This window comes from Aquarana catesbeiana, linkage group LG06, assembly GCF_042186555.1.
Source record: "Aquarana catesbeiana isolate 2022-GZ linkage group LG06, ASM4218655v1, whole genome shotgun sequence".
NCBI lineage: Eukaryota > Metazoa > Chordata > Amphibia > Anura > Ranidae > Aquarana > Aquarana catesbeiana.
Genome location: NC_133329.1, coordinates 303,108,011 through 303,123,728, shown reverse-complemented (window position 1 = coordinate 303,123,728; position 15,718 = coordinate 303,108,011). Strand labels below are relative to the sequence as shown.

At 45.6% G+C, this 15,718-nt stretch overlaps 1 protein-coding gene across 1 annotated transcript in view; it reads right to left on the bottom strand.

The window, feature by feature from the left end:
- Positions 1 to 12,489, bottom strand: part of SPAG16 (sperm associated antigen 16) — a 1,492,162-nt gene extending 1,479,673 nt beyond the window's left edge. The window contains exon 1 of the mRNA XM_073633573.1: positions 12,221 to 12,489. Coding sequence (XP_073489674.1) covers positions 12,221 to 12,254 — 34 coding nt within the window. The 5' untranslated portion in view covers positions 12,255 to 12,489. The remainder of the gene's footprint in view (positions 1 to 12,220) is intronic.
- Positions 12,490 to 15,718: the final 3,229 nt, after the last annotated feature.

Below are 15,718 nucleotides of genomic sequence, written 5' to 3'. Positions count from 1 at the left end.
TGATAAACATAATTCAATATATCACATTTCCTGTAAGGAAATCTCTATGTCTTTAATACACAATTGGGTGGGTACCCGGCTGTCCTGAAAGACTAAACGTAACACAGAATTTAACCCCTTGTTACACCGGGAAAGAACGTTACCAGTAAGTAACTTCGTTTTTCCCCTAATCGTCTTTCAGGACAGCCACCTGAGAGGATAAACGAACACTTACCCCTAGGGCGGGACCACGGCTTGTAAGACCTTGCGTACAAAGGTCTGATCTTTAGCCACCCAAAGATCCACTCTATAGTGTTTTACAAAGGTGGCAAAGCTGGACCAGGTTGCCGCTTTACAAATCTGTTCCGGTGTTGCTCCAGCTCTCTCTGCTTGCGACGCTGCCATTGCCCTTGTGGAGTGTGACCTGATACCCTCTGGGACCTGCATACCTCCTAACCTATAAGCCTGTTCAATGGCTTCTTTTAGCCATCTGGCTATAATGCGTATGAGGCCTTATGCCCTTTCCTTGCTCCAGAAATCAAAATAAATAAGGAATCCGTCTTTCTAATACGTTTTGTTGTTTCTAAATAATGCAAGACGCATCTCCTGATGTCTAGACTATGGAACCTGACCTCCTGTTCTTTAGAAGGATTTGGGCAAAACGATGGTAACACAATCTCTTGGCCTCTGTGGAATTTCGAGGCCATCTTAGGCAGCAATCCCGGATCCATCTTAAATATTAACCGATCCGGAAAAATCTGAAAAAAGGGGGGCCTAATGGATAGGGCCTCTATCTCACAGACCCTTTTGGCTGTAGTAATTGCCACCAGGAAGACTGCTTTAAGCGTCAGCATCTTCAGGCTGCAACTATCCAATGGTTCAAAGGGGTCTGCTGTCATAGTTTGCAGCACTAATGACAGATCCCACTTTGGAAAGACTGTACTTTGTATCGGTCTTTGTCTGCTCAGTGATCTAAAGAGTCTGATTACCCATGGATCAGATGCTAATCTCTTTTCCTGGTAAACTGAAAGCGCTGACACTTGACTCTTCAGCGTGCTAAGATTTGTCTATCCCGCTCTGCAGAAATTCTAGGACTGATACTGAGCTCTGTGTGTTGAAGTTATTATCTGTGCACCATCTGTTAAAACACCTCCATACTTTCTGGTAGATGTTGCGTGTCTCTATCTTTCTGCTTTTCAGCAGTGTGTCTATTAGATGATCTGTGAACCCTTTTGCTTCCAGCAACTGCTCCTCAGACAGCATGCGGCCAAGTTCCTTCTTTCCACTTGGGGGCAGTGTACTGGACCCTGGGAGAGTAGATCTTCCTGGATCGGTAATAACCAGGGGGGTTCCACCGCGAGTTCTCCGAGCATAGAGAACCACGGTCTCCTTGGCCAGTAAGGCGCTATGAGAATTAGTGTTGTATTCTCCGTGCGCAATTTCCTTATTACCACTGGTAACAGAACTGGTGGGGGAAAGGCGTAGCATATGTTGAATGCCCACCTCTGTGCTAACGCATCTACCCCGAGCACTCCGTCCTCTCTTCTCAGGGAGAAGAACGCTCTGACTTTCCTGTTTTCTTTTGAGGCAAACAAGTCCACCTGAGGTATTCCCCATTTTTGCGCAATCTGCTCGAATACCTCTTGTTTTAGCACCCAATCGCCTTCTCTCACTTTTTTCCTGCTGAGGAAATCCGCCACTTTGTTTAGATCCCCCTTCAAGTGGACTGCTGACATTGAGAGTATGTTCTCTTCTCCCCATTTCAAGATTTCCCCTGCTAAGGTCCACAGGGTTCCACTTCTTGTTCCTCTCTGTTTGTTTATATAGGCGATCACTGACGAATTGTCGAACCTGACCTGCAAATGATGGCCTCTCAACTCTTTCTGGAAGGTTTGAAGTGCATACCACACTGCCCTCAATTCCTTCCAGTTGGATGATCTCATCCTCTCCTCCTTTCCCCAAGTCCCTTGTGTTATCTGAGCGCCTAGATGTGCTCCCCACCCTACCCCGCTGGCGTCTGTGGTTACTATTCGGGAAATGGGTAGGCTCCATAGCCGTCCTTCACTCATGTTCTCTGTTCTCCTCCACCACCATAAGCTTCTTTTTACCCTTGATGGTAATAGAACCTTGGTGTCTAAGGATTCCTGCCTGTGATCCCATATTTTTAACAGGAACATCTGCAGTGGCCGGAAATGCAGGCCTGCCCACTGTACTGCTGGGATTGCAGATGTTAACAGCCCCAATGTTGACATTATATGCCTTATGGCACATGGTAAGTTGGCTTGTAGTATGCTTACTTCCCTCTGAATTTTTCCTATTTTCTCTTTGGGTAGAAATACTCTTTGTTGTGCTGAGTCTATGACATACCCTAGATATATTATCTGCTGAGTGGGTTGTAGATTGGATTTTCCCAAATTTACCAGCCAACCTAGACTCTCTAGGAAGGTCTGCGTATTCCTGAGGTCTTTTAGTAACTTCCCGGTCAACTCTGCAAATAGGAGAAGATCGTCCAAATAGGCAATGATAGATAGGCCTTTGACTCGTAATGTTGCCAGAGCTTCGGCCAGAATTTTGGTAAAAATTTTGGGCGATGAGGAGAGGCCGAAGGGTAGAGCCTGAAATTGAAAGTGCATGATTCTTTCTTCCGTTTCTATTGCTAATCTTAGGAATTTCTGACACTCCTGGTGCATCGGGATGTGGAGGTACGTGTCCTTTAGGTCTATGGAAACCATATAACAGTTTGGGGGCAATAGCACCCTTACTGAATATATGGAATCCATTCTGAACCTCTTGTAGGTTACAGACAAGTTTAGAGGTTTGAGATTGAGGATTGGTCTGACCTTTCCTGAAGTTTTCTGCACCCCGAACATGTGGGAGTAGAAACCCTGTCCTCTCTCTTCTTTTTGGTACCTTGATGATCACCCTTTGCTCCTTGAGTTCCTTTAAGGATCTCATTAACCCTTTGGCCCTCTCCTTGTTTTTTGGGAGTTTGGTGATGTATAACCTGTTTGGGGGTGATCTTGAGAACTCTAGACGATAACCTTTCTTTATTGTTCTCAGAATAAATTGGTTGGAAGATATCTCTTCCCATTGTGGGAGGAAGGCCCCCAGTCTTCCTCCCACTGTGACTATCTTGTCATTTTTTGTGGGTCTGCTCAGGAGGACGAAAAATTGCTCCTCCCTTGCTTTTCCCTCTCTGAAAACTTTTGGGAGTTGGAAAGTGGGATCTTGTATTCCCTCTTTGCCTCTTCTTATTTTGTTGTGGCTGATTCCAATTTGCTTTACGCTTTAATGGGAACGCCTTTTTTCTATCTGCGGGTTGGTCCAGCACCTTTTCCAACCCTGGTCCGAACAACAGGTCCCCTGTAAAGGGAATCCCGCAGAGCTTGGCTTTAGACGCGCAGTCTCCCTGCCATGTCTTTAGCCATAAAGCCCTCCTTGTGGAATTAGCTAATGCGGAGGATCTGGCTGCCATCGAACAAGTTCTGTGGAAGCGTCTGCGATATACGCAGTGCATCGCAGCAGTGTGGGAAATGAAGCTAGGATCTGCACTTTCGCAGTTCCTTCTTCAATGTAAGCCTGTAATTGGTTTAACCAGAACTCTACGTTTCTAGCCACCACCGTGACCGCCATAGCTGGCTTCAGGCTACCCACTGTCGAGTCCCATGATTTTTTTAATAACGGGTCCATTCTCTTATCCATTGGCTCGGATAGGACCCCCATGTCTTCAAATGCCAAGTCCGTGTGCCTTGACACCTGTGAGAAGGCTGCACTAATTTTGGCGTCTTGTTCCATAATGATGCTGGATCCTCTGTGAAGGGAAGTCTCTTTAAGGCCTTAGAAAAGAATCGTTTCCTTTCAGGTTCCTGCCACTCTTTCTTAATAGCCTCTACAAGGAATTCATGAACAGGAAAATTCTTCTTTTCCTGTTTCCCTAAGCCCTCATACATCTGATCGTGCAAAGATAACGGTTTCTTTTCTGTTGAAATACCTAGTGTGGTATAAATGGCCCCCAAAAGATGATCTACCTCCTCTAAAGAGAGTTTATATCGGGATGGCTTTCTGGAATCCCCATCCAGAGCTTCCCCCTCAGACTCTTGAGAACCGGATGTTGCACTGTCAGGTTCATCTTCTGCCTCCTCTCTAGGGGCTACCGAAGGACCTGCACTAGTGGAGGGTATTGCCTGTGTTTTTGGTAACATTGTCTGTGTTGGAGGAGCAGTCTGCAGCTTTGGCATTTGAAACCCTTCAAAAAAGGTTTTAAAAGATTCGAACGTATTAGACAATTCTTTAACAGATGCCGCCAGCTCACCCTGCTCTGAAGAATGTTCCTGTACTAGCTTGGTAATACAATCCTTATATAACGCTTTCTCCCAGGAATCCCTAAGGGTAATCTTACAGGAAGGGCACCTCCTCTTTGAAACATGAGGGCCCCTGGTTTTTTCCGTTTTCTGAAAAACATAAGAAAAAAAACCCACCATAATTAATACACAGTAACCTCCCCCGCAAAATTGCAGGAGTGCAACATTTTCATTAAGGCTTGCCTCACCAGGGGCCTTATGAATCCACCCTCTGACACCTGCGGGTCCTTTACCTACTCCCCTCCCCTCTGCAAATGTCCCACTAAAGAGGGGGGGGTGTGTTTCAGGCCAGGGGAGCTCCACCCTAGGTTCCCCTTACCTTTACATGGCTAGAGCTGGTTTCTGCTGGAGCAGTGTGGTCTGATTCCTCTGCATCCGCCATCCTTGTGTCACCTCCGGAGCCTTTGCTGTATTTACAGCATGAACGGCTCCTCTCCAGCCCATGCCTGGCTCCTTTTCAATATTCGCGGCCGGAACCAGAAGCCGCGAACCCGGAAGTGCACGCCCCCTTCAGCCGGAAATGACGTCACCCGCCACAGGCCATGCAGTCCCGATACCCGGCGTGTTTGTCTGCTCACTTGCTGGTGGTATGGGACTGCAGGAGCTGCGCTCCGTTTCACCGCTCTGGGTGTTGAAAAGGCGCCCCCCCGACCTCAACCTGCGCTCAGGGATGCGGGGGTGGCAACATGAAGAAAAGTTTTTAACCAGGTTAGTGTCACAACCGCTGTGTGTCTTCACACTAACATCTTCCCTGGTCTGTCCTAGGAGTCTCTACTCCTCTTTGAGGACATGCTGCCTGAGCCTCCCTCTGGCTCTCCTGGCTGGTTCCTGTGGTGTCTCCCCTCTGGAGGAAACACAAATAACTGAGGAGCCAGCAGGGGAGGAGGAAATTTATAGAAGCTGACGCAGGTGTTTTCAACAGAGGGGAGGAGCCAAGGTCTCTCAGGTGGCTGTCCTGAAAGACGATTAGGGGAAAAAAAAAAGTCTTAAAAACTGCCTTTTTTTCGGGAGCAGTGATTTTAATAATACTTAAAGTGAAACAATAAAAGTGTAATATCCCTTTAAATTTCGTACCTGGGGGGGATGTCTATAGTATGCCTCTAAAGGGGCGCATGTTTCCCGTTTTTAGAACAGTCTGACAGCAAAATGACATTTCAAAGGAAAAAAAAAAAAGTCATTTAAAACTACTCGCGGCTATTAATGAATTGCCGGTCCGACAATACACATAAAAGTTCATTGATAAAAACGGCATGGGAATTCCCCACAGGGGAACCCCGAACCAAAATAAAAAAAAAAAAAAATAAAAAAATGACGGATATTAAGGGGAACCCTGGCCAGAATAAAAAAAAAAAAAAATGCCGTGGGGTCCCCCTCAAAATCTATACCAGACCCTCATCCGAGCACGCAACCTGGCAGGCCGCAGGAAAAGAGGGGGGACGAGAGAGCGCCCCCCCTCCTGAACCGTACCAGGTGACATGCCCTTAACATTGGGAGGGTGCTTTGGGGTAGCCCCCCAAAACACCTTGTCCCCATGTTGATGAGGACAAGGGCCTCATCCCCACAACCCTTGGTCGGTGGTTGTGGGGGTCCGCGGGCGGGGGGCTTATCGGAATCTGGAAGCCCCCTTTAACAAGGGGACCCCCAGATCCCGGCCCTCCCCCATGTGAAATGGTAAGGGGGTACAAAAGTACCCCTACCATTTCCCAAAAATCTGTCAAAAATGTTAAAAATGACAAGAGACAGTTTATGACAATTCCTTTATTTAAATGCTTCTTCTTTCTTCTATCTTCCTTCGGTTTCTTCCTCCATTTTCTTCTTCTTCTGGTTCTTCCTCCGGTGTTCTCGTCCGGCATCTTTCTCCGCAGCGTTGGCGTCTTCTTCCTTTCTTCTCCTCGGGCCGCTCCGCATCCATGATGGCATGGAGGGAGGCTCCCGCTGTGTGACGCTTCTCCTCTTCTGACGGTTCTTAAATAACGTTCTGACGGTTCTTAAATAACGGGGGGGGCCCACCCGGTGACCCCGCCCCCTCTGACACACAGGGACTTGATGGGACTTCCCTGTGGCATTCCCCGTGACGTCAGAGGGAGGCGGAGTCACCGGGTGGTCCTGCCCCCCCCGTTATTTAAGAACCGTCAGAAGAGGAGAAGCGTCACACAGCGGGAGCCTCCCTCCATGCCATCATGGATGCGGAGCGGCCCGAAAAGAAGATGAAGAGAAAAAGATGAAGAGAAAAAGATGAAGACAAGAAGATGAAGACAAGAAGATGAAGACAAGAAGATGAAGACAAGAAGATGAAGACAAGAAGATGAAGAGAGAAGCGTCACACAGCGGGAGCCTCCCTTCATGCCATCATGGATGCGGAGCGGCCCGAGGAGAAGAAGAAGATAAGAAGACGCCGCGGAGGAAGATGCCGGACAAGAACTCCGGAGGAAGAACAAGAAGAAGAACAAGAAATCGAAGGAAGATAGAAGAAAGAAGAAGCATTTAAATAAAGGAATTGTCAAAAACTGTCTCTTGTCATTTTTAACATTTTTGACAGTTTTTTTGTAAAATGGTAGGGGTACATTTGTACCCCCTTACCATTTCACACAGGGGGGAGGGCCGGGATCTGGGGGTCCCCTTGTTAAAGGGGGCTTCCAGATTCCGATAAGCCCCCTGCCCGCAGACCCCCACAACCACCGGCCAAGGGTTGTGGGGATGCGGCCCTTGTCTCCATCAACATGGAGACAAGGTGTTTTGGGGGGCTACCCCAAAGCACCCTCCCAATGTTGAGGGCATGTGGCCTGGTACAGTTCAGGAGGGGGGGGCCCGCTCTCTCATCCCCCTTTGGCGTGGGGTTCCCCTTAAAATCCATACCAGACCTGAAGGGTCTGGTATAGATTTTGAGGGGGACCCCACGCCATTTTTTTTTTTTTTTTTTATTTTGGCCGGGGTTCCTCTTAATATCCATACCAGACCTGAAGGGCCTGGTATGGAATTTAGGGGGATCCCCCACGTCATTTTTTTTTTTTAATTTTGGTTCGGGCTTCCCCTGTGGGGAATTCCCATGCCATTTTTATCAATGAACTTTTATGTGTATTGTCGGACGGGCAATTCATTAATAACCGCGAGTAGTTTTAAATGACTTTTTTTCCTTTGAAATGTCATTTTGCTGTCAGACTGTTCTAAACACGGGAAACATGCGCCCCTTTACAGGCATACTATAGACACCCCCCAGGTACAAAATTTAAAAAGAGATATTACACTTTTATTGTTTCACTTTAAGCATTATTAAAATCACTGCTCCTGAAAAAACGGCCATTTTTAAAACTTTTTTTTGCATTGATCCATGTCCCCTGGGGCAGGACCCAGGTCCCCAAACACTTTTTATGACAATACCATGAATATAAGCCTTTAAAATTAGCACTTTTGATTTCTCCCATAGACTTTTAAAGGGTGTTCGGCAGCATTCGAATTTGCTGCGAACACCCCAAATTGTTTGCTGTTCGGCGAACTGGCGAACAGCCAATATTCGAGTTGAACATGAGTTTGACTCGAACTCGAAGCTCATCCCTAGTCTCTACCAAAAAAATATATAAATTGTTTGGGGGTTCTAAGTAATTTTCTAGCAGAAATAAGAAAAATGTTAAACTTGAAACCAATACGTCAGAAAAAGTTTTGTGTTTACTTCCCTCATTTACACACCAAAGTGTATTCCTTTGATCTAAAGGACAAATTGTTCAATGTTTATACTTAAGTTCCCCTGCTAAAGAATGTTGTGATTCTTGGCAGACTGCCCATTTTTTTTTTCCTTTCTTTTGATGGCTGTCAGCTTTAGGAGAGCAGAGATAATTCTCTGCATAGAAAGAATTTGGGAAATACTTTGTCAAGATTGCAACGGGAAAAAAAAAATTGCAATAACGATTCTTAACGATTAATTGTGCAGCTCTAATATCTCAGCTTACTGTAAGCAAACCTCCCAACTTTAGAACTTGAGAAAGAGGGACATTTCAGGGAGAAGCAGACATACATCTCGCATAGCACGTTTTCTGTCAAAAGTGGGTGTGTCAATTATGCTGATTTAGACATGTCTTAATAGAGTCTGCACCTACTTGCAGTATATAGCACACATGTATACCACATTCCTTGTACTCACATATTACTCTTTAAATACAGTGGCACAAATGAGGGCCTTTAAGGCTCGTACACACGATCAGAAAATCGTACGAAAAATACCGCTTTCGAATCAGTCGTACAATAATCTGATAGTACACAGCTTTCAAGAGCCTTTCAACAGTTCATCCGGTATATTCCAAAGGGACAAACACAAAAAAATTTCTTGTATGATATCAGATCGTACGATGTTCATTTACAGTAATCAGTACAGTTGTCGTCTGAAAATACAATACATCACTTCCGAATTTTTATTCTGTCGTCCGAGAATTTTCATACCTTTAGTAACCTCCTCATTTTCATCTTCATTTATTACTAATTATCTTTTGGAGTTGGAAAACGCTGTCAGAAGTAACTCATGCAGGTAACAGAGGAATGAGGCAGGGGAGAGAAATCACACTCAGTGCTTTGGATTGAGACAAGTACACACTGTAGAAAGATGTGCTTTGTTCATACCTCATGTCTTAGGTTTACAACCACTCTAAATTACAATTTTATTAAAATAGTTGGGGACTACAAAGCAACCAGCAACTGTGGCCAGGAGTATTTAATGTACACCATTGCTTACAGAGTGCAGCGGGCAAAACTATATATACAGTGCAGGAGTCAGAACTATGTAATATACAGCATAGCTTATAGAGGGCAGGGGTCAAAATTGGAACACACCGCACGAGATACAGAGTGCAATTCTGGGAGGACGACATTGTACGCCCTCCCAGAATTAGCTGGCCGCGCTGTAGCCGTCATTCATACTGTGGGCAGAGATGCTTGAGGATGCCATTCATAATGAACGCCAGCACTGTGCGTCTCGCAAGAGCTGCTGGTGCAGGAATCAATGCGATTCTCACACCCGCAAATGCATTGCACAGTGCGGGCTAGTGAGAACCTAGCCTTAGCCAGTAAACTTTTTCCATATGTGTCTTTCATCTTTGTATTTAGCCATTTTCCTGAACTTGCGCTTTAAAGGTGCAAGCTCTCTACCCTTGCTTTTCTATCTCTATAGTGAATCAAGCAAACAGGACACACAAATTTAGACTTTACTGGCTACATGCTTTGTTCCAGGTCCATCCCATACTGATGAAACTCACAGGCCAGAGTTTGGCATTTTAAAATCAGGTCATTAAAGTATAACTAAAAGCAAGACTTTTTTTTTTTAAATCTGGATTAGAGTGGCAAGGGGTTGAAACAACTGTGGTTTCTATCAAGATCAGTGTCCCGGTTAGGAAGATTAATTCTCTGTAATTATTCTCATCACCTTTGTCCCTGAAAATGAAAGTGAGGGTGGATACAAAATTTCAAGCTGTCATCAAAACAAGAATAGAGTGGAAATCTTCCAACAGGGACACTTATACCTGTGACAACTGTCTAAAGGTGGCAATTCACGCTTTGATAAATGATCGATTTATTTTTCGACTGATCTCTCCAGATAGGTATAATCTATCTATATTCAACAACCCAATCAATATGCCACACACGGGGAAGTGGATTACAGTTAAAGCGGTTGTATGCCCGCAAAAAAACAAACAAAAAAAAAAACTGTAAGGCAAAAGGCATAATGAACTAGTATGCACCACATACTAGCTCATTATGAAATATGAATGAAGCGCCGGCATTGCCTCCCGGTCACCGCTGAGGGAGCCGACATGTTCCCTCTGTTTTTCTTCCGAGTTTGCGGCTCCTGCGCTGTGAGTGGCCGAAGCCGCGATGACGTCACTCCTGCGCATGCGCACAGGAGTCCACTTTCCGGTTTTTGCAGCAGCATCTACCCGACCTTCAGAGCACATGCACCGCTGACATCATTAAAGTGGTTGTTAACCCACCAACGTAACTTTAAATTTTCCTCTCAGTTTTTTACTGTAATGGCCCCCTGCGACTGAGCTTTCTAAAAAAATAATGCTGTATATACCTTGTTTACAGAGCACTGATCTGTGCTCATTGACCCGCCACCTATCTCCTCTCTAACCCCGACAGATGCAGCGGGCAGGGCCACCTCTCTCCTCCTCCCCTCCTGACATCAGCAGGGGGGGGTCCCTGGCCCCGCCCACTGCATCTGTCGGGCCAAGAGCGGAGATAGGCGGTGGGTCAATGAGCGCAGATCAGTGCTCTGTAAACAAGGTATATACAGTATTATTTTTATACAGCACAGTCACAGGGGGCCATTACAGTAAAAAAACAGAGATTGTATTACAAATAAACAGTAATTTGAGCAGCAGAACGGGAGGGGGCGGCAAAGACACGGAGCTGACAGGCAGAGAGAAGAGGGGGGAGAGGAGAGGGGAGAGGACACAGAAGACATAGAGCAGGCTGCGGATGACGGAGGCACGTAAGCTGACAACGGTGTCAGGGCTCAGCAGCCCTGATATATTATGGTCAGCGTATAGGGGGGAAGGTAGAAACTGGCAGGATCAGCCGGATCTTACAGGTGATAGAGGGGGCCAAATTACACAGCACAAGCACTGTGCTGTATAACATGCTCGCCGAGCCTCTCCAATCCTATGGAATGCCTTACCCCAATCTGTCTGCTTATCTCCTACTCTATTAGCTTTCAGATGATCCCTGAAAACCCTTCTCTTCAGAGAAGCCTATTTTACCCACATCTAACAACTGTATTTTAATTTTCTCCATAAGCTCATCCCCCACAGTTATTACCTTTTGTTTGCACTTAACCCTCCCTTCTAGATTGTAAGCTCTAACGAGCAAGGCCCTCTGATCCCTCCTATATTTATAGTGTACTGTCTGCCCTCATGTTGTAAAGCGCTGCGCAAACTGTTGGCTCTATATAAATCCTGTATATTATTATTATTATTATTATTATTATTAATAATAATATAGGAACAGGATCTTTATTTTATTTTTTTGGGTTAACAAATGCTTTAAGGTAAAAATGTCTTAGCGGTAGTATGTCCCACTCTCCACCCTATATACTTACCGAGTCCTATCTTGATCTAGCACTCTGCCCGTCTGCAGCAGCACTGATCTGTGTTCCTCTCCACACAGGACAGAGGCAGCCATTGGTACCTGCTGCTGTCAATCAAATCCTGTGAGCAGGGGGCTGAGTCAAGGTGTGCTGTGAGCATCCATTGACGCACACAGCCCGGACTCAAGAGCAAGCCTGCAGGTGTACCCCTACAGTAAGTCGCTTAATATGGGGACACACACAGAAGAGGAGCGGCGATTGCTTGTGGGGACCCCAAAAGAGGAGGTTCAGGGCCACTCTGTACAATACCATTGCACTGGGCAGGTAAGTATAACATGTTTATTATTTTAGAAAAAAAAAATAAGCCTTTACAATCACTTTAAGAAGCAATGGAAGCCCCCAAGCATCTGTTAAGGATTGGCGGGTGCGGGAAAGAAATACTAAGGTCATTTTCAGATTAAACATCCCTGAGGAAAAGCAGGCCCATGTGGTGCTGACACAGCGCTGTCATTGCCTGTCCTTGGTGTCCTATGATTTATATCAGAGACAAATGACCTGTACTAGGTCAGGAGCTGTGCTGGGATTGCAGCATCATGGAGTCCAGGAAAGGAAGGAGGCATTAGGTTTACATTGCAGTCATCACATTCCCACTGGAAGCTGCTGGACTCAGCAGTGATGAGCATATCCCCGCCAGCCACATTCAGCCATATCCTCCATTCCCCCCACCCCCCCCCCAGTCCATACAGCCCTGTCAGCCGCCCCCCTCCACCCATGTCCCGGTCACCGTGCTCCCACAAGCAGTGTAGGATACGTTCCAGGTAGTATTCGTCTCTGTCCCCTTCCATGGCTGCAGGTGCACGAGTTGCTGCGGTTGGAGTCTCTGCGTTGCCAGGTAACCGCTGCTGTTTCCACAATCTCGCGAGACCTCTTCCCGGAAGAATCTAAACGAGCAGGAGGCGTTCTGTAACTATGACAACGGAGGACGCGTCCTGACACAGCGGCATGTTCGCTCCGGAAAATAGTGAACAGCTATTGGCGATAACGTTCTATTTTCAGTGACGTCAGCAGTTCTTTCCCAGTCCCACCTGGAACTCTGCATTGTCATAGCGGCCACTGAATCCTCTTAGCTCTAGATTTATATCTGATCTTTTTTTTTTTTTTTTTTTTTTTTATCATGAACTGCTGTAATGCCTTTTTTTCCTTTAAATCCATGCACACCTGAGCTCAAAAATGCAGCTTGTCCAGGCGTTTGCGTTTTTTTCCCTCTGCCTCTAAACTCCCCTCTATGTTAGGTGTCCATGCACCCTATATAGGTGTTTCCAGGAGTTTAGAGGCAGCAAAAACACCCACCAAAGTCATATTCGGGAGAGGAACTTTTGAGCATAAAAACGCCTGATGTGCCCAAGCACTACGCGCATTTAGCACTTGACTGTTTTTTTCATTACAGTGGCCAGAATATATTAATATTCTTAACAATAAAATAAAAAAGTGCCTAAATATGTTTGCAAAAACACACCTAAGCCTCATTTTTGCAAACACATTTAGGTATTTTATACTGACAGGAGAAAAACATTTAGACCCCTTTCACACTAAAGCATTAGCACTGTTTAAGCTGTGCCTTTTGGCCGCTAGTGGGGTGCTTTTAACCCCAAAGAAGGGGTTAAAAACGCCCTTGTTGCGGCACTTCCGAAGCACTTTTCAGGTGCTTTGGAAGCGCTGCCCATTTATTTCAATGGACAGGGTGTTTTGGGAGCGATGTATACAGCGTTCCCAAACCGCCACAAAGATGCTGCTTGCAGGACTTTTCCTCACTTCCCGCAAGCGCACCGCCCCAGTGTGAAAAGACACACTGAAATGAATGGGAGGCGGTTTTCAGGTGCTATTTAGAGGCGATTTCTAGTGCTAAAACACCTAAAAAAAAAACCTCAATGTGAAAGGGGTCTTATAAACGTCCCAGTGTGCATTTTTTTGTTTTTTTTGTTTTGTGGAGAGGGATTAGAACACCTCTTAGTTTTTACTGCTGGCTGTGCCCCCATTCGGGAGAGTCACCTTCTCTATTTTTCCTGTTTGCTGTTATAAAAAAATTAAAGTAAATCACAAATTTTGGGTTGTCACTAGAACAATAATTCAGGGAAAATTTTCTAATGGGGGCGCTAGTTCTGGTGACAACCAGGGATTCCTTCATTTTGAAGGGATTTCCTCTCACTTCTTGTTTGGCTATGTGAGGGGAAATCTCCCCAAAGTGACACAGTTCAGCAAAAAAAAAAAAAAAAACTGACAGGGGCTATAAACTTCCCTTATGCCCCGTACACACGGTCGGATTTTCTGATGGAAAATGTCCGATTGGAACATGTTGTCGGACATTCCGACCGTGTGTGGGATCCATCGGACATTTTCCATCGGACACACAAAGTTTGGGAGCAGGCTATAAAATTTTCCGACAACAAAATCCGATCGCGTCAATTCCAACCGTGTGTGGCCTGTTCCAACGCACAAAGTGCCACGCATGCTCAGAAGAAATTCCGAGACGGAACAGCTCGGTCTGGTAAACTTAGCGTTCGCAATGGATACAACACTTTTGTCACGGTGCAATGTTAAAAATGGTTTAATACAGCGCACTCTCTTCTTCTTTATAATGTGAGAAGAATGAAGTAGTTTTGCTGCTCATATTCACACAGACTTCTCACAAACTTCTTTCTTTATTATTTATCGGGATTCCCTTAATATATTTAGATTTGTCACATCTGACAACATTTTTTTTGTGTTGGATTTTTTTTTTTTTTGGTTTTGAGGCAGATTTTTTTTTTTTTTGGTTTGTCTTTTTTCAAGGCTGATCTTTGTTTTATTGTATTTTTATTTTTACTCCAGAATATTTTTGTGTGTGTTTTGTGTGTCAAGTTACCACAACACCATTGATATGTTGTTCTATTTAATCTGGAGGAGATTGTTTGGTGTTGTTGTCTCTTGTTAATTTCACATTGTACTTTCGAAATGTACCTGAATCCTCACCAACAAACTGTCCTTTTTGGATGAAAACACACATTGGAGAGTATAATTTTCCCAAAAAATTAATTTATTAAGGGCTCACAACTAAACAAAGAGGGAGGCAACGCTGGAGAAACAGCAGAAATGGGTGAAGCCTTGGACCCCCAGGGCACACATCAACTATTTTCAAGCAAAATTGGTGGCCAGAGGAGTCCATATATAAGGGAGTGCAGTCTGGTCCAGAAGTCCCAGAGATCGGGAAAGCAGCAGATGACATCTGTGTCCCCATGCTGTGGTCATACAAGAGACTGCAGCTTTTGTCAGACCAGACTGAACCCAGGGCCATCACTCTCTGGTCTTTCTTCCACGCTTCCTTCCACGCTGTGGCTGTGGTGGTGGAGTTGTGGCAGCAGGAGGAGGAGGAGGATGGTCCAACTCAATCACGTCGGTCTTGGGTGTGATTTCGCCACTCACCCCCTTAGTTAGGACTTTATAAATAAGTTGCTCACACATGAGGCGTTGACCCTCCTGCATGCCCTGCAGTTTTGTGGCAGCCATGCAGGCAAAGGCCTCTTCAGGAGTGGGTAAGGCTCTGAGGGACACAGAAGCCTCCTGAATAACCCTGAGTGCAGAATCCTGAACGTGATTCCCCTTCCTGGGTCTTTTGTATGGAAGGCGGAGGGGAGGAACCTGCGATTCGGTCAGGCTGCGACTTGTCCCAGGCTTCTCCTGGCTGCAACTTAGCCCCGCCTCCTCCTGGCTGCCACATTCCACAGCCTCCTCCTGGCTGAGGTCTTCCTGTGTATGAAAATGGGACATAGTTTTAGTTTTCACACACAATTGTCACCTCCTGACTGTTGCAAATTGAATGTTAACAAATATAACAGACTATCATTCTGAACCCAGCATTTTTCATTCTTGTCCCAATTTTGGGTGCCCACTACTGTCTATTGATATGTAAAACACTTTTTTCAATCAGCAATTAGAGATCATTAATAACATCTAGTAAAGATCATTTCTTTATTGACAAGAAATCTGTAGAAGAATGCTATACCTGACTCCAGCTGGGCTCCTCCACTTCTTCCTGGCTGGAAGGCCCAGGTTGGACATCGGAAGCCTCAGCTGGGGTGGAAGGAAGAGTGGAAGGAAGAGTGGAGAGGGATTCCCTGACTTCAGTGTGGTCTGAGAGAAATCGCAGTCTCTCATAGTACCACAGCCTGGGGACATAAATGTCATCTGCTGCAGCTCCGGACCTCTGGGAATCCGTGACCTTCTTGCGCTCCCTAAGATAAGTGCTCCTCAGGCCACCAATTTTGGCTTTTAA